The following is a 26625-nucleotide window of genomic DNA, read 5'->3' as shown; positions in this document are numbered from 1 at the left end:
TACCGTTTAACGAGTAAAAACTTAATATATTTTAGTTTATATGTTGAATATATTATAATATATACGTAATATCTTTTTTAGATTATCCGCCAATAATGGGCCCAGCAGATAATGCTTGTGACCCCTCTCCATGCGGTTCTAATAGTCGATGTCATATTTCGGAACAAGGATTTGCAACATGTTCGTGCTTACCAGGATATCGTGGCTCTCCGCCAGTTTGTAAGCCGGAGTGTGTAGTAAGCGCGGAATGTCCTCAAACTCAAGCTTGCTTAAATCAAAAATGTGTTGACCCATGTCCCGGTACATGTGGAGTTGGAGCTAATTGTTATTCTATTTGCCATAATCCGATCTGTAGTTGCCCACCAGGACACGTCGGTGATCCTTTCGTTAGCTGTCATTTGCCACTAGGTTTGTATTAAATTTTAATGCATTGCTATTTTATTATTATTACAGTTCTATTTATATTATTAATAATATTACCCATAGGTGAGGAAACTCCTAAAGTACCTGGAAATCCTTGCGAACCTACGCCATGTGGTCCAAATTCGATTTGTGAAATCAAAAAAGGTCATCCAGTTTGTTCATGTTCACCGAATTATATTGGAAGTCCACCATATTGTAGGCCAGAATGTATAATGAATCACGAATGCCCACATAACAAAGCATGTATTCAAGAAAAATGTCAAAACCCGTGCACAAAATCATGCGGCTTGAATGCTAAATGTGATGTTGTTAATCATACACCATTCTGTACCTGTATATCAGGTTATGAAGGAGATGCATTTATAAGCTGTACCAGAATTCCACCAAGTAAGTGTAAATTGTATTATTATACTTATGATTTAATTTTATTAAATTTGTTCAAAACTCAGAGATGAGATATTTATGTTATAAGCACCTAAATAAATGTGTAAATGGTTAAAACAAAATAAAAATAAATAAATTTAGCTTATTTGTATCAGATTTTTTACCTTTTTGCATGGATGGCAAATTCATGAAATATAATTTTTAGTGTTTAAAAGCTTACTTATATATTATTTTTCTATTTATTTATTTTTTATTATTTTTAAGTTAGAATACCATATAATTATATAAATATATACTTATTAACTATAAACTAATGATGTTATTTAATAATATTTTAGCTGCATTACCTGAAATTCCAAGAGACCCATGTAATCCTTCACCGTGTGGTGACAATACTCAATGTTTTAGTGAAAGCAATGGAGTCTCAAAATGTGTTTGCATACCACCTTATATAGGTAACCCTTACTCTGGTGGATGTAGGCCAGAATGTTTGATGAATAGTGATTGTATGTCAAACTTGGCATGTTTGGCTAGCCATTGTCGAGATCCATGCCCAGGTGTATGTGGTCTCAATGCTCAATGTAATGTTGTTAGTCATATACCAGTTTGTACTTGCTTCCCAGGATATGTGGGAGATCCATTCCAATCTTGTAGAATAGAACCAATTAATGGTGAGCTAGATATATTTTAACATAAGATGTTTGAATTAATTTTAATAAAATGTCATTTAATGTTTTTTTGTAGCACCAACTCCCCAAAATCCTTGTGAACCTTCACCTTGCGGTCCTAATAGTCAATGTCGTACTCAAGGTTATAATGCAGTTTGCTCATGTATACAAGGTTTTATAGGAACCCCTCCTTCTTGTCGACCAGAATGCGTTGTAAGTGCCGAATGTCCAGTAGATAAGGCATGTATAGCACAAAAGTGTTCAGATCCTTGTCCTGGAACATGTGGATTACATGCTCGGTGCAATGTAATTAATCACAATCCTATTTGTACTTGTCCACCGAAATTCGTGGGCGATCCATTCGTGAGGTGTATTCAAGAAGGTAAATCTCTCTAAAATAATTAAATATTATTAATACATTTTATTAATCATTTACAATTCTACAGAACCTAAAACTCCTCCGGTCATTTACCAAGATCCTTGTTTCCCATTACCGTGCGGTGCTAATTCTGAATGTAGAGAACATGATAGTAGACCTGTTTGTTCATGTTTACCGGGCATGCTTGGAGCTCCACCAAACTGTCGACCAGAATGCTTAATTCATGCTGATTGTCCAACTAGATTAGCTTGTCTACAGAGTAAATGTCGAGATCCGTGTACAGGATCTTGTGGGTTCAATTCGAGATGTACTGTAATCAACCATCAACCAGTGTGTTCGTGTGAGCCGGGCTACCAAGGTGATCCGTTTAATGGATGTAATGCTGTCGCAGGTATGTTTGATTTTATAAAACAATCTAATATTTCAATATTTTTATTCAAACTAAATTGTCGCAATAAAGATTTATTTATAAATCAAATAACATTTGTTATAAGTTACTATTATTATTTTATTAACTTGGTATACCATTAATGGCTAATAGTTATTTAAGAGTTAAAACATTAATTAATATGTTATTAAAATTACTTAACAAACGAACTGCAACAGTTGGACTACTATACAATTAAGGTTGTTATTGTTATTATTATTATTAATAGCAAAACCAAAAGGAAAACCACGCGTGTCTTGTGATGGTTCTACTTGCGGCCATAATGCAATATGTAAGAGCAATATTAACAATATAACTTGCGTTTGTAAGCATAATTATCTTGGGGACCCATACATTGGATGCCGTCCTCGTTGTACACTCAGCGCAGAATGTCCTAGATCATTAGCTTGTGTTAATTCTGAATGCATCGATCCATGCAAAAACGCATGTGGCCTGCGCGCTCGTTGTCGAGTAGTCAACCATAGCCCGATTTGCTTTTGTCCGAATAGCATGACTGGCAATCCACTAACAATATGCAACAAAATATCAAATTGTAAGCATGCCTTCTTCTAACACTCTGTCATTAATGATAATTTTATATTCATAAATGTTTTCTAAAAATTATATCTAAACAATAATATTAAAATACGTCATATTTTAAAAAAAGTTCTGGATAATTTGTTTATTAGTACAGTATATAATCTATACATAATGCATAAAAAGTTATGTGCAATAAATATATGTTATATGTTATATCCTCGTATATACTTTTTATATCAAACTAGAAATACTTTGTCACTTCATGAGGTACTTTTCATTAGAAAACATTTATGTGAACATTCTACTATTTCTACTAATAATATACTAATAATATAATTATAGCTCCTAATATTCCAAATAAGCCAAATTTGCTTTGCATGCCAAATCTCTGTGGTCCATTCAGTAATTGCTCAATAATCAAAAATCGCGTCGTGTGTTTATGCCAGTATGGTTATACTGGGACGCCACCCAACTGCAAGCCAGACTGCGTGATTAGCTCAGAATGTGCACCAAATAAAGCTTGTGTTAATCAACGGTGCACAGACCCTTGTTCAGGTTTATGTGCACCCAATTCCCATTGCCGGGTAATTAATCATAAAGCTATATGTGTCTGTAAACCGGGTTTTAGTGGCAATCCTATGAAACGGTGTCTTAAAACAGAAAGTAAGCCCCCAAATTCTAGGATATTCATAATAATTTATATTTGCTATTAACACCAAAAAATGCATGTATCATCTAGAATGCACGGACAATAACAATAATCCATGTGATAAGAACCCGTGTGGACCTTATTCGGTCTGCCTTTCTTATGACAAACAACCCGTGTGTTCTTGTCAAGCTGGGTACATCGGTTTACCGCCAAATTGTCGACCGGAATGTACTTTAAATGCCGATTGTAATCTCACAAATGTGTGTGTTAATAACCGCTGTACTAACCCATGCCCTGGTAGCTGTGCGCCTCAAGCATTATGCAGTGTGATCAATCACAAACCTTTGTGCATGTGCCCGGAAGGATTTACTGGAGATCCTTTTAAAATATGTTCATTACCATGTAAGACTCAAATCCGCAATTTAATAATGTTAGATTTTTTTAGTTTATTAAGTTAGTATACATTTAATAGAGTATAATTAATTCTCCCTAATTAATGTCTAATATGACATTAATTGGACTCTTCTTTTCATAAAGGTAAGTTAATGCATGTGGTTAATGTATTGTTTGCTTCGGTGATCAGATTATTTGTTGGATAGAGCTTTTATGTATGTATTTGCTTATTGTACTGCATTAGATTGTAGAGTATTTATAATCGTTTTTTAGCTATCGATTATACGCCTGTAACTCCTTGCAACCCTTCACCGTGTGGAGCAAACGCTGTATGTAAAGAATCAAATGGTGCCGGCTCTTGTTCATGTATCCCAGAATATTTTGGCGATCCGTACTCTGGATGTCGACCAGAATGTGTAAACAATCTCGATTGTGCGTGGAATAAAGCATGCATCAATTACAAATGTATAGATCCTTGCATTGGTGCTTGTGGTTTATATGCTGAATGTAAGGTCAGCAACCATGCTCCTACTTGCTATTGTCTGCAAGGGTACACCGGAAGTGCTTTATTATCATGTCATAAAATTGAGTTTGATCCAAGTAAGAGTTGTATATATTGCTATTGCTTTTCTTTAGATTCTCTTCTTATACTTATTTTATTACATAGCATGTGAAGTTGATTTGATTATTACGAAAAACCCTTGCATGAAATCGCCTTGTGGGCAATACAGTCAGTGTCGAACTGTAAATGGCCACGCAGTATGCTCTTGTTTAGCTGGTTACTTTGGAAGTCCTCCAAATTGTCATCCAGAGTGCATAACTAGTTCAGATTGTCCACAAGATAAATCATGTGTAAACCAAATATGTTCAGACCCATGTCCAGGCACATGTGGTTACAACGCGCAATGTCGAGTAGTGAATCATAGTCCGATATGTAGTTGCTATTCAGGTTATTACGGTGATCCATTTGTTCGTTGCGCTATTATTGAAAGTAAGAATGCCGTAGTTATGCTTTTAGTTGCTTTATATATAGCATATTATTGATTTGATGCATGGGGAATGTTTAGAGCCTTTGCCGCCAGAACAGGATAGACTTCCACAGAACCCTTGTGTTCCATCACCGTGTGGTCCAAATTCTATATGTCATCCCAAAGATTATACTCCTACCTGTTCTTGTTTACCAAACTATATTGGTCGACCTCCTTGCTGTAGACCAGAATGCACAATAAATGCCGAATGCTTTGGCAATTTGGCTTGTGTTAATGAAAGGTGTATAGACCCATGTCCCGGTTCTTGTGGTATCAATGCCTTTTGTAAAGTGATTTCCCACAATCCTGTATGTAAATGCAATGACGGGTATACCGGTGATCCATTTATAGCCTGCCGACCAACGCCAATTTCACGTAAGGATTATTATTAAACTATTATTATACAACTGGTTAGAGTATTTATTAAGATATTAAGTTACCTGAGGTATCGTTGATTAAACGAATAAATGACAAATACATCATACACGCAAATTGCAACTCAAATTTTCCCATTTTAGTACCACCACCAGCGGATGTGCCAAGTGATCCGTGTAACCCATCACCGTGTGGGGCAAACGCTATTTGCAAAGAAAGAAATAATGCTGGATCTTGTGCATGTATTCCTGAATATACGGGAGATCCTTATACAGGATGTAGACCAGAATGTGTGCTAAATAGTGAATGTCCTAGAGACAGGGCTTGCATAAACAATAAGTGTCGAGACCCATGTCCAGGAATGTGTGGTTTATATGCTGAATGCAGAGTTATCAACCATTCTCCTTCATGTGCTTGTCTTCCAGGATATACTGGCAATCCATTGTCTGCTTGTCAACTTCTTCCAGTTGCCAGTAAGATTTCTTCCCTTACTATCTACTTATAAGCTTATTTTTACTTTGCATGTATTGGTATTTTAAACCGTGTCTTCATTCTTATCTGTCTCTATTGTACGTTGCATGTTTTTCTTTGTGCTATGCCCACTTTTAGGCCCAGATCTACCACCTAAAAACCCTTGCATACCTTCACCTTGTGGCCCGTACAGTCAATGCAGGACAGTAAATGACCATGCAGTTTGTTCATGCCAAACAAATTATATCGGTACACCCCCAGCTTGTCACCCAGAATGTATGGTTAGTTCTGAATGTGCTCAAGATAAGGCTTGTGTCAATCAAAAATGCGTAGACCCATGTCCCGGAACCTGTGGTCTTAATGCTCGGTGCCAAGTTGTCAACCACAATCCAATATGTAGCTGTTCTGCTGGATTTACCGGTGATCCATTTGTCCGGTGTTTACAAGAAAGTTCGTATTGATATAAAAGAATATATAGAAAAATAACTTAATAACAAATAATTATCATATTATTTGTTAGAACCAACATATGATGAACCATCAATTCCGACTAATCCGTGCTTTCCATCTCCATGTGGACCTAATTCTTTATGCCGCGATCACGGTGGAACTCCCGCATGTTCGTGTTTGTCTAATTATATTGGTCGGCCACCAAATTGCCGCCCAGAATGTACAATCAATGCCGAATGCCCTGGAAATCTCGCTTGTGTCAATGAAAAATGTCGAGATCCATGTCCTGGCTCATGTGGAATATACGCAACATGTAATACAGTCAAACATGTACCTCAGTGTGTTTGCCAAAATGGATACACTGGAGATCCATTTAGTGGATGTTCACTCATACAACAAAGTAAGATATTTCTTTGATGGTATCAATATCTATATAAACTTTTAAAATATATATAATTATGTATTTATATTTAAACGTTTTTTAGTTCCAACTGAAGGGCCAAAGATGCCATGCAACCCATCGCCATGTGGAGCAAATGCAGTATGTAAGGAACGAAATGGTGCTGGCTCTTGTTCGTGCTTACCAGAATATTTTGGAGATCCATATACTGGATGTAGGCCAGAATGTGTGACCAATTCTGATTGTGATCGTAGTAAATCTTGTATGAACAATAAATGTCGCGATCCATGTCCAGGAGTCTGTGGTTTGAATGCAGAATGCAGAGTTATAAACCACTCGCCGTCTTGCTACTGCCCAGTGGGTTATACTGGAGATCCAACTTTATCATGCTACATTCAACCATTACGTATGTATAATATTATAAAGTTGTATTTTTCATTCATTTATGGATACATTTTATTATTCATACTTTATTCAAAAATAATATTAAATTTTTATTTTTAGTTGATCCAGAACCACCTACAAATCCATGTATCCCATCACCATGTGGTCCGTACAGTCAATGCAGACCTGTGAATAATCATGCTGTTTGTTCGTGCCAAACAGATTACATTGGAACGCCACCATCATGTCGACCAGAGTGTATGGTGAGCTCTGAATGTCCACAGGATAAAGCATGTGTTCGAAAAAAATGTATAGACCCATGCCCTGGTACATGTGGATCAAATGGAAGATGTCAAGTAGTCAATCATAGTCCAATTTGCAGTTGTCCACCTGGTTATAACGGTGATCCATTTATACGATGCTTTAAAGAACGTACGTATTTTTTAATCAATACAAATTTTACAATAAATATTTTTGAAAACAATATTAATCTAAATATGTATGTTATACATAGAACCTCCACCAGCTGATATACCAACCAATCCATGCGTACCATCCCCATGTGGTCCAAATTCAGTATGTCGTGAAATTGGTAACACCCCAGCATGTTCATGTTTGGACAGTTACATTGGACGACCACCTAATTGTCGACCAGAATGTACTATCAATGCTGAATGTCCAGGAAATTTAGCATGTTCAAAAGAAAGATGTAAAGACCCATGTCCTGGTTCATGTGGAATATATGCCACGTGTGTAACTATAAATCATAGTCCACAATGCAACTGTGAACCAGGCTATACGGGAGATCCATTTGCTGGATGTTCTTTAGTACAACAAGGTATGTAATAAACATTTATTTTATACTTAAACATCTTAATTTGATATTTTATTTAATGATGTTTAAAACTTTAGTCGTTCCAACTGAAGGCCCTAAAATGCCATGTAACCCATCGCCATGTGGAGCAAACGCTATATGCAAAGAACGTAATGGAGCAGGATCTTGTATATGTTTACCAGAATATTTTGGTGATCCTTACACGGGATGTAGACCAGAATGTGTGACCAATTCAGAATGTGACAGGAGTAAAGCATGCGTCAATAATAAATGCCGTGATCCTTGTCCTGGTACTTGTGGTCTTAATGCAGAATGCAGTGTCATCAATCACACACCATCGTGTACATGTTTCCCAGGTTATACTGGCAATCCTATTACCGCATGTCATATGCCACCACCAAGTATGATTTATATTATTTGTCTACAATATTTAACATAAGCAATAATCATTTTTATTATTTATTTATAGTGGATGAAATACCTAAAAACCCATGTGAACCATCACCATGTGGGCCTTATAGCGTATGTAGAACTGTAAATGGGCATGCAGTGTGTTCTTGCCAAACTAACTATATTGGTACACCTCCGGGTTGTCGTCCAGAATGTGTAGTTAGTTCAGAATGCCCACAAAACAGAGCTTGTATTAATCAAAAATGTTCAGACCCTTGTATTGGAATATGTGGTATTGGAGCAAGATGTCAAGTCATAAATCACAATCCAATTTGCAGTTGTCCAAGTGGTTTAATTGGCGATCCATTTGTACAATGCAAATCAGAACGTAAGTTTATATATCTTTAAGACTAAACAAATAAAAACAATTTTAGTAAATAATTTCAAAATAATCACCTAAATCTGATTTAAAAACAATTATTTTCATAATTTCCTTTACATAATAAAAAATTACTTTAGTATTTAAAACAAAAATGATTTATCAATTAACTATGAAATTAGTTAGTTTGATATGTAATTATTATTTTTTTTTTTTATTATAGCACGACCAACTCAGCCACCACCTAGTGGAAATCCTTGTGTTCCGTCCCCATGTGGTCTGAATTCAATATGCCGTGAAGTTGGCTCAACACCAGCATGCTCTTGTCTACCAAACTATATAGGAAGACCACCTAACTGTCGCCCAGAATGTTCAATAAATGCAGAATGTCCTGGAAATCTTGCTTGCTTAAACGAACGTTGCAAAGATCCTTGTCCTGGTTCATGTGGAGTGCACGCAACTTGTGTAACTCGTAATCATAGACCACAGTGTACTTGTGAAACTGGATATACTGGAGATCCGTTTGCTGGGTGTTCCATAGTTCAACAAAGTAATATAAACATAAATATATTAATTTTCAGAATGTCTTTATTTTAATAACTCTTCTTGATTCATATTTGTTATAGTTCCTCCCACTGAAGGACCGAGGGATCCATGTAATCCGTCTCCATGTGGAGCTAATGCAATTTGTCGTGAAAAGAACGGCGCCGGTTCTTGTGTTTGTCTTCCTGAATATTTCGGTGATCCGTATACGGGATGTAGACCTGAATGTGTTACAAATGCAGATTGCGATCGTACAAAAGCATGTGCAAATAACAAATGTAAGGATCCATGTCCTGGAACATGTGGCCTTAATGCAGAATGTAAAGTTCTAAACCACTCGCCTTCATGCAGTTGTATACCAGGATACACTGGTGATCCGTTGAGCATATGTCATGTTATACCCATAAGTAAGGATAGAATTTATTTCCCTATGTAGAGTAATTACCATGTATAAATATTTTGTTTTGACTTAATTTTTTTAGCTGAAGCTACGCCAATAGATCCTTGTGTTCCATCTCCGTGTGGACCTAACAGTCAGTGCAGAGAACTAAATGACCATGCCGTTTGTTCTTGTTTAAGTTCTTATATCGGTACACCCCCATCTTGTCGTCCTGAATGCGTTGTCAGTTCAGAGTGTAGTCAAAACAAAGCATGTGTTAATCAAAAATGTAGCGACCCCTGCATTGGTACTTGCGGCCTGAATACAAGGTGTCAAGTAGTAAATCACAATCCCATTTGTAGCTGTTCCCCCGGATATACGGGCGATCCTTTTGCTTCTTGCAATAAAATACAACGTAAGAATTGTATAGTGAATGTTTGGTACTTTTTACTTGAAAATCTTTTGCATTTCTTTATTCTATTGCATGAAAAATATTATATATGTGATTTCTTGAATTACTGTCTGAAACTCTTTTGCATGTTTTTCTTTTTTTCTTTTTCTCACTTTAGCCACAACCACTCCTTCACCGCCTACAGCCCCTTGCTCTCCGTCACCTTGTGGACCTCACTCTCAATGTAGAGTGGTGAGCAATACAGCTGCATGTTCTTGTTTGCAAAACTACATTGGGCGGCCACCCAACTGTAGGCCTGAGTGTGTAATTAGCGCGGAATGTTCAAGTAACTTGGCATGTATCAATGAAAAATGCTCTGATCCATGCCCAGGATCATGTGGACAATATGCTCATTGTAGAGTTATCAATCATCACCCAGTTTGTACTTGTTTACCTGGGTACACTGGCGATGCTCTTACATATTGCCAACTGTTGCCTACCTGTAAGAACAAAGACTACTACTATGTACACTTTATACTTACAACAAATATGATTAACTCAATGACAGATTAGTTTTAAATTTTAATAATACTTTAAATTAATAGAATATTTTGACTCACTATATTTTTACTATGTAGACCAACATATTTTTATTAACTTGTATAGCTACCGAAAGATCACCAGAAGCCGTAGATCCTTGCTATCCATCACCTTGTGGTCCAAATTCTGATTGTGTCAACCGAAATGGAGTAGCCGCTTGTACGTGCTCTACGGGATTCTTTGGTGACCCTTACACGGGATGTCGAAGAGAATGTGAAAATAACGACGATTGTAATTTGGCTTTGGCGTGCATTGGTTATAAATGCATAGATCCTTGTCCAGGAACATGTGGTTCTGAGGCAATATGTACAGTTGTGAAACATATTCCTGTTTGCTCTTGTCCACCATCTTATACTGGAGACCCATTTACCTCTTGTCGTCCGATACCAGTCATCCGTTAGTATTTTTTGTATTTTAGAGCTAAAAAATATATTATAAATAAAATTGTATTATTGTAAATATAGCAACACAGAGAGAGCCAATTGACCCATGCCATCCATCCCCGTGTGGACCTAACAGCCAGTGTCGTAAAATAAACGATCAAGCCGTTTGCTCTTGTTTGCCAAATTACATGGGTAGTCCACCAGTGTGTAGACCTGAATGTGTTGTCAGTTCAGAATGTCCTTTAGACAAAGCTTGTACAAATCAAAAATGTTTGGATCCTTGTCCAAATACTTGTGGTATTCAAGCCTTGTGTACTGTGCGAAATCATAACCCAATATGTGCATGCCCAGCTGGATATTCTGGCGACCCGTTCTCACATTGTGCTTTAATACGTAAGAATAAAAAATAAACCATAATTAAATAAGATAATTTTTCAAATTTATTTTCAGCAACTACCCCAACACCACCAGTAACCGAACGTCCAGCATCGTGTTATCCAACACCGTGTGGACCTAACTCACAGTGCCAGATACAAAATGGAATCCCTGTTTGCTCATGTTTACCAGACTTTATTGGTTCACCACCTTCATGCAGACCGGAATGTGTTATAAGTGCTGAATGCCCAAGTCAATTGGCTTGTATGAACCAAAAATGTCGTGACCCATGTGTTGGCTCATGTGGATTAAATGCAAATTGCCATGTACTAAATCATATTCCAATTTGTACTTGTAATAATGGTCTAACTGGAGATCCATTCGACTTTTGTACACAAATACAAATAAGTATGTAACATATTATTAGATTAAAACACTTTATTAAATTCTTATAAATATAAATTTTTACTTTTACAAAAGCTACTGAGAGACCATTAGCATCTGATCCTTGTAATCCATCACCTTGTGGGCCAAATGCAATCTGCAAAGGAAATGGAAATTGCGAATGCTTGCCAGAATATACAGGAAACCCATATGAGAATTGTCGTCCAGAATGTGTGTTGAATACGGAATGTTCTAGAGACAAGGCATGTATGAGAAATAAATGTAGCGATCCATGTATTGGAACTTGCGGACAAGGTGCCAATTGTGATGTAGTAAATCACATTCCAATTTGTTCATGCCCTACCAAATATTCAGGAGATCCGTTCACAATCTGCCGACCTGTTCCAGATGGTAAAAATCAATTATTTTAATATTATAAATAGTGGCTTAAAATTAAAAGTTTCTTTTATTTATTCAGATGTTCCTGTATCAAGTGACCCTTGTAGTCCATCACCATGTGGTCCTTATAGCCAATGTCGAAACTCAAATAATCATGCAGTGTGTTCATGTTTACCAAATTACATTGGTGCACCACCATCATGCCGCCCAGAATGTATTGTCAGCTCTGAATGCAATCCAGACAAAGCATGTGTAAACACCAAATGTATCAACCCGTGTATAGGAGCTTGTGGTTCTGGAGCTAGATGTGAAGTAATTAATCATAGTCCAATCTGCAGTTGTAGAGAAGGACAAACTGGAGATCCGTTCCGAAGCTGTTATACAATACAAAGTAAATATTAATAAATTATTAATTTACCTTTAACCTTATTTATTTATTTGAATTTTTTAGAGCCAGTTCTTCCACCTCAAAACGATCCACCAAAACTCCCCTGTGTGCCTTCACCATGTGGTCCAAATTCTCAATGTATAGCTTCGGGAAATAACCCATCATGTTCATGTTTACCATCATATATTGGTGCTCCACCAAATTGTCGACCAGAATGTATAATAAACCCAGATTGTCCATCGACTCTTGCTTGCATTAACAATAAATGCAGGGATCCGTGTCCAGGATCTTGTGGAAGTGATGCTCATTGCCAAGTTGTTAATCATGCAGTTTCGTGTCTATGTCCCTCTGGATTTACAGGAAACCCATTTGTTCAATGTATATATCAACAAGGTATGTTACTTTTGCATAAATACATTTAATTAAATGATTTCTAAATTTATTTTACATATTTAGAAAATTTAAATCCATGTGAACCATCTCCATGTGGTGCAAATGCGATATGTAAACAACAAGATGGTGCTGGATCTTGTTCTTGCATTAATGATTATTATGGAAACCCATACGAGGGTTGCCGACCTGAATGTGTTCACAGTTCAGACTGTCCAACAAATAAGGCATGTATTGGAAATAAATGTGTTGATCCTTGTCCCGGTGTATGTGGAGTAGATGCTGTTTGTACAGTTATCAGTCATGTTCCAACTTGCAACTGCATATCTGGTTACATAGGAAATCCATTTACGTACTGCCAACCTCAACCTCCAAGTAAAATATTTATTTTTAATCTTTTGATGAATAATATTTTTAAATTGTTAAATATTTATATTACTAGCAACTCAAGCAACAGTGTATGACCCTTGTAATCCATCACCTTGTGGCCCTAACAGCCAATGTAAAAATGTAAACCAACAAGGAGTATGTTCTTGTCAAATAGAATACCAAGGAACTCCACCAAATTGTAGACCAGAGTGTGTCGTAAATAATGAATGCCCATCGAATAGAGCTTGTCATAAATTTAAATGCACAGACCCATGCCCAGGAACCTGTGGACTAAATGCACGTTGTGAAGTTATTAATCATAGTCCAATTTGCACATGTTCACCTGGTTTAATTGGTGATCCTTTCACTAGATGTTATCCACAACCAGGTTCGATATTAATTTATTATCTTTATTTTATCTGTATAATCCAATATCAATAACTGTAATATTAGTTTCTGTTTGTTTTCTCTCTCTCTCTCTCTCTCTCTCTCTCCGTGTATATATTATTTATGTATATTATTAATTTGCTGTACATCACATAGTGAAACCATTAGATGAACCGGTGATACCTACAAACCCATGTATTCCCTCACCATGTGGACCAAATTCTGAGTGCAGACCAGTGGGAAATCAACCATCATGTTCGTGTCGAACAAATTATGTCGGTGCTCCACCAAACTGTCGACCCGAATGTTCCGTTAATTCTGACTGTCCTTCTATGTTATCTTGTATATCAGATAAATGTAGAGATCCATGTTATGGCTCTTGTGGTTTAAATACTGACTGTAGAGTTCAAAATCATATACCAACTTGTACATGTATCGCTGGACATAATGGTGATCCATTTACGCAATGTATTCCAATAACAGGTACAATAATTTACTTATAATTCTCAATGTATTTGATTATGTAACATTATAATTATAAAATATTATTTTTAGTACAACCAACACTGGCCACGCCTACCGATCCATGTAATCCATCACCTTGTGGTTCCAATACTCAATGTTATAATGGAGTTTGCCAATGTCTGACCAACTATTTCGGAGATCCATTAATAGGTTGTCGACCTGAGTGTACAATGAACACGGATTGTCCTAGGAACAAAGCGTGTTTGAACCAAAAGTGTCAGGATCCTTGTCCGGGTACATGTGGTCAAGGAGCCATATGTGATGTCATTAACCATATTCCAACATGCAGTTGCCCAACTGGTACTGCTGGCGATGCATTTGTTATATGCAGACCCATTAAAGTTCAAGGTATAGATCAAATTATATAGACAAAAAAAAAATACTAATTATACAAATATTCTTGTAGATGAACCATCTAGAGATCCATGTAATCCTTCTCCGTGTGGGCCAAACAGCGTTTGTCGTGTAGTAGAAGGACACGCTGTCTGTTCATGTCAAAATAGTATGATCGGTTCGCCACCTTCTTGTCGGCCAGAATGTGTTGTTAGTGCAGAATGTCCTTTAACTCAAGCATGTCTCATGAGCAAATGCCGTGATCCATGTCCTGGAACTTGTGGCCATCTTGCTAACTGTAAAGTAGTGAATCATAGTCCTATTTGTACTTGTCCACCACAGCATAGTGGAGATCCATTTAGAAGTTGTTATCCTATTCAAGGTAACATATTTATTGAATAAAATATGTAAGTAGTAAACTTTAAATACTATATTAACTTATTCCAGAAATAAGACCAACACCATCAGCTGATCCAATTAATGTGTGTGTCCCTTCACCATGTGGACCCAATTCTGAGTGTAGAGATCGCGGAGGTGCACCAGCGTGCTCATGCTTGCCAAATTATGTTGGAACGCCACCATCATGTAGACCGGAATGTACAATTAATCCAGAATGTCCTAGCCATTTATCATGTATTAATCAAAAGTGTACAGACCCTTGCCCTGGTTCGTGCGGCTCAAATGCTGCATGTTCTGTTATTAATCACACTCCTATGTGTTCCTGCAATAATGGATTTACCGGAGATCCGTTTACATATTGTCAATCAGTCCCGGGTAAGATTTTGACATATTTGCATGAATATGCTTTGCGCATTTGAGTTTAAACACGCTATATTATTAAAAATGAACACATTTTTTTTGAATGCTTGCTTCATTAACATATGTTTTTAGTGCCTATTGATGTATTTTTAATTTATGGTTTATATCGTACAATAAAAAAATACAATATAAGTTCACAATAACTTAAATTAATGTTCCACAAATAACTTATACCATACCCCGTATTAAAATGTTAAACATTAATAATGAAAGTCACAAATTTGACACTATCACTTGATAAGCTAAGCATTTTTTTTTTTAACATTAAAATTTTTTCCCATTTATTAATAAAGCTAATGTATAGTAAAATATCTAAAACATTACTACCATTATTAATACTATCCCCTAATCAACGGTTGAGCAGATTAGTCTTTATGAGTTCATATAATCATTTACCTGTCATTTAATAAAATAAATTTAACTAGAATATAATATCATTCCTCTACTACCCCCCCCAAAAAAAAAAAGAATATTTATACATATACAGTACATCATAAAATTGTTTAATCATAAATAAAATGGTATGAAAATATAAGCATTAAAGTAATTCACACATGAACATTAATGTAATGTAGTCTTAAAATGGATGGCATGCTGTCATTGAATTGTAATCGAGTATAATATGTTTTACACAATTTTTAAAAAAAATATTTGCTTAGTGCATGAACAAATTTTGAAAAGAATGAATTAAATATGTTTAAAATCAATATATATGTTTGATGTTGCATCTTGTGAGCATGATAAGAGTTCTATTTAATAATTTTAAGTTAAATTGTATATACATTTCTTAAGCTTTGAATGTTAAATTTTATAGCTATATACTATGACTTTTGTTCTGTAGTCGTAAAATTTTGTATGCACTAAATTTTTATTCAAATTTTCAGTACATTTTTAAACGTATATAAGATTATTTATTTATGTTTGCATGTAATTTAGGATTGTTTAAAAATACTTTTCATGAAATTTTATTGCAAAAGTAATTTTTTAGTAATATTCAAAAGAACATAATATACAATGTTTATACTGTTTTTATTTTGTATATTTAAGCTAGAGACGTTGAATCTTAATATCTGCCTGATAAGCATTAAGTTACATAATAATACTTAATTGTATTTAACTGTAAGTAAATATAATAGTAATTAATATTTAGTATCTCAAGTTGAATATGTTTAGTTTGTTATTAGTTAAATTTAAGATCGGTAAGTCATTCTTAGTACTTAAATTATAAGAATTAACTAAATGTTTTCAGAATATATAGAGGTAAGAAAATCTTATCGATTTGTTTATACCTTAAGTATTACCATACAATGATAATAATTGTTTTAGACCTAACATAGGTAAATCTTTCCAAAACGATGTTGATTTTATTATCTGCTCAATTTTTGAATAGCTATCACTAATCATGTAACAGATGTATAAGAAGAGTTAGAGCTTACTAAATAATTGTATAACAATAAATTTATAATAAATGGTGAGTACTACTAATAGAGTTATTTAATACCTTCTTGTGTCTTAATCTCCAAATAATAATATTATTTTTGAAATTATTATTTTAGTGTTACCAGTATACCAAGAACCTCTAAACCCATGCATTCCTTCCCCTTGTGGAATGAACGCTGTTTGCAAAGAGTATAATGGTGCTGGTTCATGTAGTTGTTTGCCAGAATATAATGGAAATCCATACGAAGGCTGTAGGCCAGAATGTGTTATAAATTCTGACTGTACACCTCAAAAATCTTGTGTGAAAAATAAATGTCAAAATCCATGCGCTGGAACTTGTGGTCAAAACGCAGAATGCTACGTAACTAATCATTTGCCATCTTGTACTTGTATACCAGGTTTTACTGGTGATCCATATAAATACTGCATCCCAGCTCCACCACCTCAACGTATGTACTATAATTAAGTGTAATATAACTGTTTATAGTAATTAAATCATAAAAATCATAATATATGTGTAGAACCACAAGCGGATCCAATTAATCCTTGTGTTCCATCGCCATGTGGGCCAAACAGTCAATGTAAGGAAATCAATTACCAAGCAGTGTGTTCATGTCTACAATCATACGTGGGGAATCCTCCAAATTGTAGACCAGAGTGTGTAGTTAACTCTGAATGTGGTAAACCAAAAGCTTGCCGAAATTTAAAATGCGTTGACCCTTGTTTAAATGCTTGTGGGTCTAATTCAAAATGTAAAGTAATAAATCATAGCCCCATATGTTCATGTAAAGAAGGATTTACTGGTGATCCATTTTCAAGCTGTTATGCTATACAATGTAAGTTTAACTTTCCTTAATTATTTAACTATGTATTTAAAAATATTTTTCTCTAATCTTATTTATTCTTCAAACGTGATCTTTATAAATCATATAATTTTCATTTTAACAGACTTGCCATCACCACCAATCCAAAATGAACCAGTTAACCCATGTATACCATCACCATGTGGACTATACTCATATTGTAAGAATTCCAATGGATATCCTTCTTGTTCTTGCCAAGAAAATTATATTGGTTCCCCACCAAACTGTAGACCAGAATGTACGATAAACGAAGAATGTCCGAAAGATAAGGCTTGTATGAAGCAAAAATGCCAAGATCCATGTCCTGGATCATGTGGTGTTAATGCTAATTGCAACGTTTATAATCACAACCCAATATGCTCCTGTATTGATGGTTACACAGGAGATCCGTTTACCAGTTGCTATATAAAACCAACATCTCGTAAGTAGTTTTTTTCACTATAGATTGTATTTCGTATGATTAGGCGCTTAAAGAAAGCATTAATAATCAATTTCAATAATTTTGATTTGTAGCTCCTAAGCCACAATATGATGATCCATGTAACCCATCACCATGTGGATCAAATGCATTATGTAATAATGGTATTTGCTCTTGCTTGAGTGAATATCAAGGCGATCCCTACTCTGGCTGTCGTCCAGAATGTATTTTAAATACAGATTGTCCCATAATTGAAGCTTGCATCAATAATAAATGTAAAAATCCATGCCAAGGAACTTGTGGAATAAGTGCAATTTGTAATGTTTACAATCATATTCCGATGTGTACGTGTCCCCAAGGCATGAATGGAAATGCATTTATTCAATGCATACCTATCCAAGGTAAAACAGCTTTAGTATTTAACACAAATAAATCTAGTAACCTAGTTTAAATATTATATTTAATATAACATAATTATAAATACAAATATATTTATATAATTAAAGCATCCGTTGAAGTTATCAATCCATGTGCTCCATCTCCTTGTGGACCAAATAGCCAATGTAGACAAATGAACGGTGTAGCAGTGTGTTCATGCATATCTGGATACTTGGGCGCGCCACCTTTATGTAGACCTGAATGCACAATAAATTCTGACTGTGGTCTGAGCGAAGCTTGTTCAAATCAAAAGTGTCGAAATCCATGTCCTAGCATTTGTGGAATTAGTGCAAAATGTCAAGTCATAAATCACAATCCAATTTGTAGTTGTCCACCGGGCTTGATTGGTGATCCATTTACAAGATGTTATAATAAACGTATGTAATCCAAAAAAAAATATATTTAAAAGAATATTATTAATAATTACATTTAAAATGTAGCGGCCGATTTACCACAATACGTTGGTAATCCTTGCATTCCATCTCCTTGTGGACCCAATTCTCAGTGTAAAGTTCAAGGTGAATCACCATCATGCTCATGTCTACCTAATTTCATCGGATCGCCTCCAAATTGCAAGCCCGAATGTATCACCAATAGCGAGTGCTCATATAATTTAGCTTGTGCCAATATGAAATGTAAAGATCCTTGTCCAGGTTCCTGTGCACCAAATGCTGAATGCCATGTAGTCAGCCATTCGCCAATATGCAAATGTCCAATTGGATACGTAGGAGATCCGTTCACACAATGTATTGTACAACAAGGTAAAATGACAATACGAAATAATTTTTATCGTCTTAAATTAATTATACTTTTCTATTCAGCCGATCCAATACCACAAGAGTATTTAAATCCATGTGTACCATCCCCATGTGGAACAAATGCAATATGTAAAGAGCAAAATGGAGCTGGTTCATGCACATGCTTACCTGAATACTATGGAAATCCATACGAAGGATGTCGACCAGAATGTGTATTGAATACAGACTGTGCGTCAAACAAAGCATGCTCTAATTACAAGTGTAAAAATCCTTGTCCAGGAACATGTGGTCAAAATGCTGAATGTCAAGTAGTAAATCATTTACCAATGTGTTCTTGCTATCAAGGATATACTGGCGATCCATTTAGATACTGCCATCAAATACCTCGTCCACAACGTATGTTGATACACGTTAATAACATTATCATTTGGAACTAAATTAATTTACTTATATATATATCCGATTATTTTTAATAGAAACTGAAATCGAATCAATTAATCCATGTTCGCCTTCTCCGTGTGGACCAAATAGTCAATGTCGAGAAATCAACCATCAAGCTGTTTGCTCATGCCTTCCGGCGTACGTAGGGAGCCCGCCTGGATGTAGACCAGAATGTGTAACAAATTCAGAGTGTGCTTCAAGTATGGCGTGTATAAAACAGAAGTGTGCAAATCCTTGTCCTGAACCATGTGGACAAAATTCAAACTGTAAAGTTATCAATCACAGTCCAGTGTGTTCGTGTATCAACGGTTTTACTGGAGATCCATTTATTCGCTGTTATCAAATACCTCTACCTCCACCACAATTCGATCCGGTCTATGTAAACCCATGCGTTCCATCGCCATGTGGTCCTTATTCTCAGTGTAGAGAACAGAATGGTTATCCATCGTGTTCATGTTTAGCTGAATACATCGGAAGTCCTCCAAATTGCCGTTTTGAATGTACAATAAATGCAGAATGCCCCAGAGATAAAGCATGTATGAAACAAAAATGTCAAGATCCGTGTCCTGGATCATGCGGTATAAATGCATTATGCAATGTAGTAAACCATACACCAATTTGCTTGTGTCCTGATAACTATGAAGGCAATCCTTTCGAAAATTGCAGGCCAAAACCCATGGATGGTAAATTACAATACATCATAATATTTTTTTAAATTAAACTTACTAATCAATTTATGCAGTTCCAGAACCAGTGTATTCAGACCCATGTAATCCATCGCCTTGCGGTCCTAATTCTGATTGCTATAATGGCGTTTGTAAATGTAAACCTGAATTCCAAGGTGATCCATACTCTGGATGCAGACCTGAATGTGTACTAAATAATGATTGTCCCAGAAACAAAGCATGCATAAAAAATAAATGCAAAGACCCATGTCCTGGAACCTGTGGAACAAATGCTATCTGTGAAGTTTATAATCACATACCAATGTGTAGATGTCCTGATGGAATGTATGGAAATGCTTTTATCAATTGTTTGATACAACAAGGTGAGTTTAAAAATAAATATGAAACATACAGCTTAAATTTCTATAATTTATTCTTATTTAATAGATGTTATCCCGGTAACGAACGTAAATCCATGCTATCCATCGCCCTGTGGACCTAACAGCCAATGCCGAGAAATTAATGGACAAGCTGTATGTTCATGTACAATCGGCTATTTGGGAGTACCACCATCGTGTAGACCAGAATGCACAATCAATTCTGATTGTAACTTAAACGAAGCATGTTCAAACCAAAAATGTCATGATCCATGTCCTGGTGTTTGTGGAATAGGAGCAATCTGCCGTGTTTATAACCATAAACCTATCTGTAGTTGTCCTCCAGGTCAAACAGGAATTCCATTCTCTAATTGCCGTCCAATACGTAAGTCAAAATAATAGCGGTTTAATACTATTTAAATTATTTTTTTTTAATTACTTGATAATATGTATGCAACTATTTTATTGCTTAAGGTTTAAAAATGTATCTATACGATTGCTTTTTTGAATTATTTTTTAGCGGTTCAAGACCCAATACCTATAGAACATCCGTGTGTTCCTTCTCCGTGTGGACCCAATTCGCAATGTCAAGTTAAAGGACAGTCGCCTTCATGTTCTTGTTTACCTGACTTTATTGGTTCACCTCCAAACTGCAAACCCGAGTGTATAAGTAATGGAGAATGTCCATATCATTTAGCATGTAAAAATATGAAATGTAAAGATCCCTGTCCTGGAACCTGTGGACAAAACGCACAGTGTAACGTCGTCAGCCACTCTCCTCAGTGCATCTGCTATCCCGGGTATATTGGAGATCCTTTCACTCAATGCACAATACAACAAGGTAAATATAAAATAGAAGTATACCGAAAATAATTGTTAAGCAAAATTGTTATTTTAATTTAATTGTTTTATCAGATAATTGTATATTTATTATTGTTGTTATGCGTTCATTTTATTACAGCGGAACCAATAGAAGAAACTCTGAACCCTTGTGTACCATCACCTTGTGGAGCAAATGCTATTTGCAAAGAACGAAATGGTGCTGGATCCTGTAGTTGTTTACCAGAGTATTTTGGAAATCCTTATGAACTCTGTAGACCAGAGTGTACAGTAAACACTGATTGCCCATCGAATAAAGCTTGTATGGGAAATAAATGCTTAGATCCATGCCCAGGAACATGTGCCCAATCCGCAATTTGTCACGTTTACAACCATTCTCCAACATGCTCATGTAATTATGGATACACGGGAGATCCATATAAATATTGCAACATAATTCCTACTCCACGTAAGTTATTTATGTGTTTTATTAACCTTTAGATCTTTTATTTTTCATCGTATTATCATAACCAAAATTATATTATATGACTCACTTTTATTCCCCATACTTAATTTAACTAATACTCTTCGTTCCTAGATGTTATTCGGACAGTAATATTATTTAAAACAACTTATTGATAACTTTTAGCAATCCAAAACGAACCAATAAACCCGTGTTCACCTTCTCCGTGTGGACCACACAGTCAGTGTCGAGAAGTCAACTTCCAAGCTGTATGTTCATGTCTATTAAACTATATTGGAAGTCCACCAAATTGCCGTCCTGAATGTCTCATTAGTCAGGATTGTTCACAAAACCTTGCATGCATAAATCAACACTGTATAGATCCTTGCATTGGACAATGTGGTCAAAATACACAATGTAAGACTATCAAACATCGACCAATATGTACATGTAGCCCTGGATATACTGGAGACCCGTTCTCCAGATGTTATCTTATTCCACCGTTACTACCACCACCACAAGATGAACCAATATTAACAAATCCTTGTGTACCATCACCGTGTGGACCATATTCTGAGTGTAGAAACTACGGAAATTATCCTTCCTGTAGTTGTCAACCTCAATACACCGGGAGCCCACCAAATTGTAGGCCAGAGTGTACAATCAATGCAGAATGTCCCAGCAATAGTGCATGTATGAAAGAGAAATGTCGAGATCCGTGTCCTGGTTCATGTGGACTTGGAGCAGTTTGTAACGTATTAAATCACGTTCCAATTTGTCAATGTCCTGATGGATACACTGGTGATCCATTTGTGAGTTGCTATCTGAAACCCCAAGCTCCCATTGCTGACGTAGAAACAGACCCATGTAATCCATCTCCATGTGGTACAAACGCAATTTGTAATAATGGGCTTTGTACATGTCTCCCTGAATACCATGGAGATCCTTATACTGGATGTAGACCGGAATGTGTTCTTAACGACGAATGCTCAAGGGATAAAGCTTGTATTCGAAATAAATGTGTAAATCCATGTCCAGGAACGTGTGGCTACAATGCCATTTGTGAAGTATATAATCATATACCCATGTGTCGATGTCCAGAAGGATTAGCAGGTGACGCCTTTACTCAATGTCAACCAATATTACAAGGTTGGTGCACACATATTATATATTATTGAATATCAATGCAAATAATATAAGAATATTAAATGTTTTGAATTTCTTTTAACCATTTTTTAATTTTTTAGATCCAATTATTAATCAGCCATGTAATCCATCACCTTGCGGACCTAATAGTCAATGTAGGGAAATGAACAATCAAGCGGTATGCTCTTGTATCGTGGGATATGTCGGTAGCCCACCATCTTGTAGACCAGAATGCACAATTAATGCGGATTGCTATTTGACCGAAGCTTGTTCAAACCAAAAGTGTAGAAATCCATGTATAGGAACTTGTGGTGTTGGAGCTAAATGCCAGGTTATAAATCATAACCCTATATGTAGCTGTCCACCAAGCATGACTGGTGATCCATTTGTACGCTGCCATGCCGTGTGTAAGTTAATACAAAATCAATAATCCAGAAATATAAAGTACTAAATTTAATTTTATAATCAAAAAAATGATTTCTGTAATTCAATTTGTTTGTATTGATTTTTAGTGGCACTTCCTGAACCTGTGGGAAACCCATGTGTACCATCGCCTTGTGGACCTAATTCACAATGCCAAGTTAAAGGAGACACGTCATCTTGTTCATGTTTACCCGAATTTATCGGATCGCCACCAAATTGCAAACCAGAATGCATTAGCAACAGTGAATGCTCCTATAACAAAGCATGCGTATATATGAAATGTAAAGATCCATGTCCAGGATCTTGTGGTCAAAATGCTATTTGTCAAGTAGTTAGTCATGTACCTAGATGTTCATGTTTATCTGGTTATGTTGGTGATCCATTTATACAATGTTATATTCAACAAGGTAAATAATATTGTATACCTAATTTATTCTTTCATTGTAAAAATTTGAATTTTTTGTGAAAAATATTCATTAATATTGTCATTGTAATTATTTAGCTGACCCAGTACCCACTGAGTATTTATCTCCGTGTGAGCCTTCTCCGTGTGGTACTAATGCTGTTTGTAAAGAACAAAATGGAGCTGGTTCATGTAGTTGTCTCCCTGGATTTGAAGGAAATCCTTATGATGGATGCAGATATGAATGCACACTTAATACTGACTGCGCGTCTAATAAAGCATGTATTCGAAATAAATGTCAAAATCCTTGTCCTGGATCTTGTGGACCAAACGCAGAGTGTTTAGTAATAAATCATCTTCCTATGTGCACATGTTATAATGGTTACACAGGAGATCCTTTCAAATACTGTAATTTGATTCCTCCTCAAAGTAAGAAAAATATTTTAAATAAATTACATCGATGTTCTTATCTGTTCTATTATTAACCTAAAAATATTATTTCATATTTAGTTGTGCAGTCTGAGCCCTATGCTCCTTGTGTTCCATCACCATGCGGACCTAATAGTCAATGTAAAGAAATAAATGGACAAGCTGTTTGTTCATGTCTCCCTTCGTATCATGGAAGTCCTCCTGGTTGTAGACCTGAATGTGTATTAAGTTCTGAATGCAGTGATATTCACGCATGCGTGAATCAAAAATGTGTCAACCCATGTCCTGGACCTTGCGGTTCAAATGCTATTTGCAAAGTTATAAAACATAACGCAATATGTTCCTGTCAACTCGGGTATCAAGGCGATCCATTCTCGCGCTGTTATTTAATCCCACCACCACCGCCACCACAGCAAGATCAAGTTATTTACACAAATCCATGTGTTCCATCTCCATGTGGTTTATATTCAGAATGCAGAGATATTGGTGGGGCACCATCATGTTCATGTTTATCACAATATTTCGGTAGTCCACCAAATTGTAGACCTGAATGTGTGTTAAACAATGACTGTCGCAGCAATTTAGCATGTATTCGAGAGAGATGTCAAGACCCATGTCCAGGATCTTGTGGTATTGATGCATACTGCAATGTTATAAACCACACTCCAAATTGTGTATGTCGTGAAGGCTTTATTGGAGATCCTTTCACATCGTGCTATATAAAACCAGTACAAGACAGTAAGTGACTCTAAAAAAAACAAATTAAAATATAAAATACCAAATGACAATGTTTGTTAGTTCCAGAACCTGTTGAAAAAGACCCATGTAATCCATCTCCATGTGGATCAAACGCTGTATGTAATAATGGCCAATGTTCATGTATCAATGAATACTTTGGAGATCCATACTCAGGATGTAGACCAGAATGTGTAATTAACAATGACTGCCCCAGAAACAAGGCTTGTGTTCGTAATAAATGTATGAATCCCTGTAAAGACACCTGTGGTGAAAATGCTATATGTGATGTTTATAACCATATACCAATGTGCCGCTGTCCGGAAGGAACAGAAGGAAATGCATTTGTTAGATGTTCAGCATTACTACAAGGTAAAACTATGCCACTTTATCAGTTCCAATCAATTAAAACTAACACTCGTTTAAATAAATTTTAGCGCCAATCGATATTCATCCTTGTTATCCATCACCATGTGGACCCAACAGTCACTGTAAAGAAATAAATAGTCAAGCCGTATGCTCTTGTATAGTTGGATATATGGGAGTTCCACCATCATGTCGACCTGAATGTACCGTAAACTCAGATTGTAATAGTAATAAAGCATGTTCTAATCAAAAATGCATTGACCCGTGCATTGGGGTATGTGGTGTGAACTCAAAATGCCAGGTTATCAATCACAGCCCAATTTGTAGTTGCATACCCAGTTTTACGGGAAATCCATTTGTTCGGTGTTACCCGAAACGTAAGAACATATAATTAAATATTTATAATGAGATAACTATTAAAATTGTATTAATTTTTTATAGCTGCTGATATCCCTCAACCTGTTGGAAATCCATGTATTCCATCGCCTTGTGGACCAAATTCGCAATGTAAAGTGCAAGGTGAATCGCCTTCATGTTCTTGTTTATCTGAATTTATTGGCTCACCTCCAAATTGTAAACCTGAGTGTGTAAGTAATAGTGAATGCCCAATTCACTTATCCTGCATAAACATGAAATGCAAAAATCCTTGCATTGGAGCCTGTGCCCCAAGTGCTGAATGTAGAGTAATAAGTCATACACCAAGATGCACATGCCCTGTTGGACATACTGGAAACCCGTATACTGAATGCACAACAGTTCAAGGTAAATTGAACTCAATATTGACTTTATTTTTTACCGGGATATGTATAATAATAAGTACGTATTTTTAGCTGATCCTAACCCACAAGAGTATTTAAATCCTTGTGAGCCATCTCCGTGTGGCATGAATGCCATTTGTAAAGAACAAAACGGAGCCGGATCTTGTTCTTGTCTACCTGAATACTTTGGAAATCCGTACGAAGGGTGTAAGCCTGAATGTATTGTAAATGCCGAATGTCAGTCTAACAAAGCATGTATTAATAATAAATGTAAAGATCCATGCCCTGGAACATGTGCTCAAAATGCTGAATGTCAAGTAATTAATCATTCACCGACATGTACATGTTACAATGGATATACCGGAGACCCATTCCGATACTGCCATGTCATACCACCACAACGTAATTAACACTTTAGCAGACACCATTTAATTGTTATTAAT

General features: G+C 35.9%; 2 protein-coding genes across 2 annotated transcripts in view; both read left to right on the top strand.

Annotated features, from left to right (window-relative positions):
* Positions 1-26625, top strand: part of LOC111028956 — a 126350-nt gene that overhangs the window by 73846 nt on the left and 25879 nt on the right. The window contains exons 57-109 of the mRNA XM_022307751.1: positions 82-408; positions 487-810; positions 1146-1478; positions 1552-1857; positions 1922-2245; positions 4137-4463; positions 4531-4854; positions 4931-5266; positions 5410-5739; positions 5876-6187; positions 6258-6587; positions 6673-6993; positions 7092-7403; positions 7486-7809; positions 7884-8207; positions 8276-8584; positions 8799-9125; positions 9202-9525; positions 9601-9912; positions 10067-10390; positions 10555-10884; positions 10953-11264; positions 11322-11654; positions 11727-12041; positions 12109-12420; positions 12481-12810; positions 12874-13182; positions 13250-13564; positions 13720-14046; positions 14119-14436; positions 14495-14803; positions 14869-15195; positions 16797-17129; positions 17202-17516; positions 17629-17964; positions 18057-18362; positions 18468-18776; positions 18840-19160; positions 19221-19553; positions 19634-20281; positions 20341-20646; positions 20711-21025; positions 21161-21481; positions 21602-21928; positions 22109-23071; positions 23170-23475; positions 23581-23898; positions 23994-24323; positions 24405-25061; positions 25122-25430; positions 25496-25801; positions 25866-26186; positions 26255-26584. Of these exons, the coding sequence (XP_022163443.1) occupies positions 82-408; positions 487-810; positions 1146-1478; positions 1552-1857; positions 1922-2245; positions 4137-4463; positions 4531-4854; positions 4931-5266; positions 5410-5739; positions 5876-6187; positions 6258-6587; positions 6673-6993; positions 7092-7403; positions 7486-7809; positions 7884-8207; positions 8276-8584; positions 8799-9125; positions 9202-9525; positions 9601-9912; positions 10067-10390; positions 10555-10884; positions 10953-11264; positions 11322-11654; positions 11727-12041; positions 12109-12420; positions 12481-12810; positions 12874-13182; positions 13250-13564; positions 13720-14046; positions 14119-14436; positions 14495-14803; positions 14869-15195; positions 16797-17129; positions 17202-17516; positions 17629-17964; positions 18057-18362; positions 18468-18776; positions 18840-19160; positions 19221-19553; positions 19634-20281; positions 20341-20646; positions 20711-21025; positions 21161-21481; positions 21602-21928; positions 22109-23071; positions 23170-23475; positions 23581-23898; positions 23994-24323; positions 24405-25061; positions 25122-25430; positions 25496-25801; positions 25866-26186; positions 26255-26584 (18297 nt within the window). The remainder of the gene's footprint in view (positions 1-81; positions 409-486; positions 811-1145; positions 1479-1551; positions 1858-1921; positions 2246-4136; positions 4464-4530; positions 4855-4930; positions 5267-5409; positions 5740-5875; positions 6188-6257; positions 6588-6672; positions 6994-7091; positions 7404-7485; positions 7810-7883; positions 8208-8275; positions 8585-8798; positions 9126-9201; positions 9526-9600; positions 9913-10066; positions 10391-10554; positions 10885-10952; positions 11265-11321; positions 11655-11726; positions 12042-12108; positions 12421-12480; positions 12811-12873; positions 13183-13249; positions 13565-13719; positions 14047-14118; positions 14437-14494; positions 14804-14868; positions 15196-16796; positions 17130-17201; positions 17517-17628; positions 17965-18056; positions 18363-18467; positions 18777-18839; positions 19161-19220; positions 19554-19633; positions 20282-20340; positions 20647-20710; positions 21026-21160; positions 21482-21601; positions 21929-22108; positions 23072-23169; positions 23476-23580; positions 23899-23993; positions 24324-24404; positions 25062-25121; positions 25431-25495; positions 25802-25865; positions 26187-26254; positions 26585-26625) is intronic.
* On the top strand, positions 2990-4130 carry LOC111028957 (neurogenic locus notch homolog protein 1-like). The gene is made up of 2 exons (XM_022307753.1): positions 2990-3484; positions 3561-4130. The coding sequence occupies exons 1-2, from the start codon at positions 3199-3201 to the stop codon at positions 3926-3928; spliced, it is 654 nt and encodes a 217-aa protein (XP_022163445.1). The 5' UTR covers positions 2990-3198; the 3' UTR covers positions 3929-4130.

Source organism: Myzus persicae, unplaced genomic scaffold (assembly GCF_001856785.1).
Source record: "Myzus persicae strain clone G006 unplaced genomic scaffold, MPER_G0061.0, whole genome shotgun sequence".
Taxonomy (NCBI): Eukaryota; Metazoa; Arthropoda; class Insecta; order Hemiptera; family Aphididae; genus Myzus; species Myzus persicae.
Note: the sequence above shows the minus strand (reverse complement) of the source record. Positions and strands in the feature narration are given on the sequence as shown.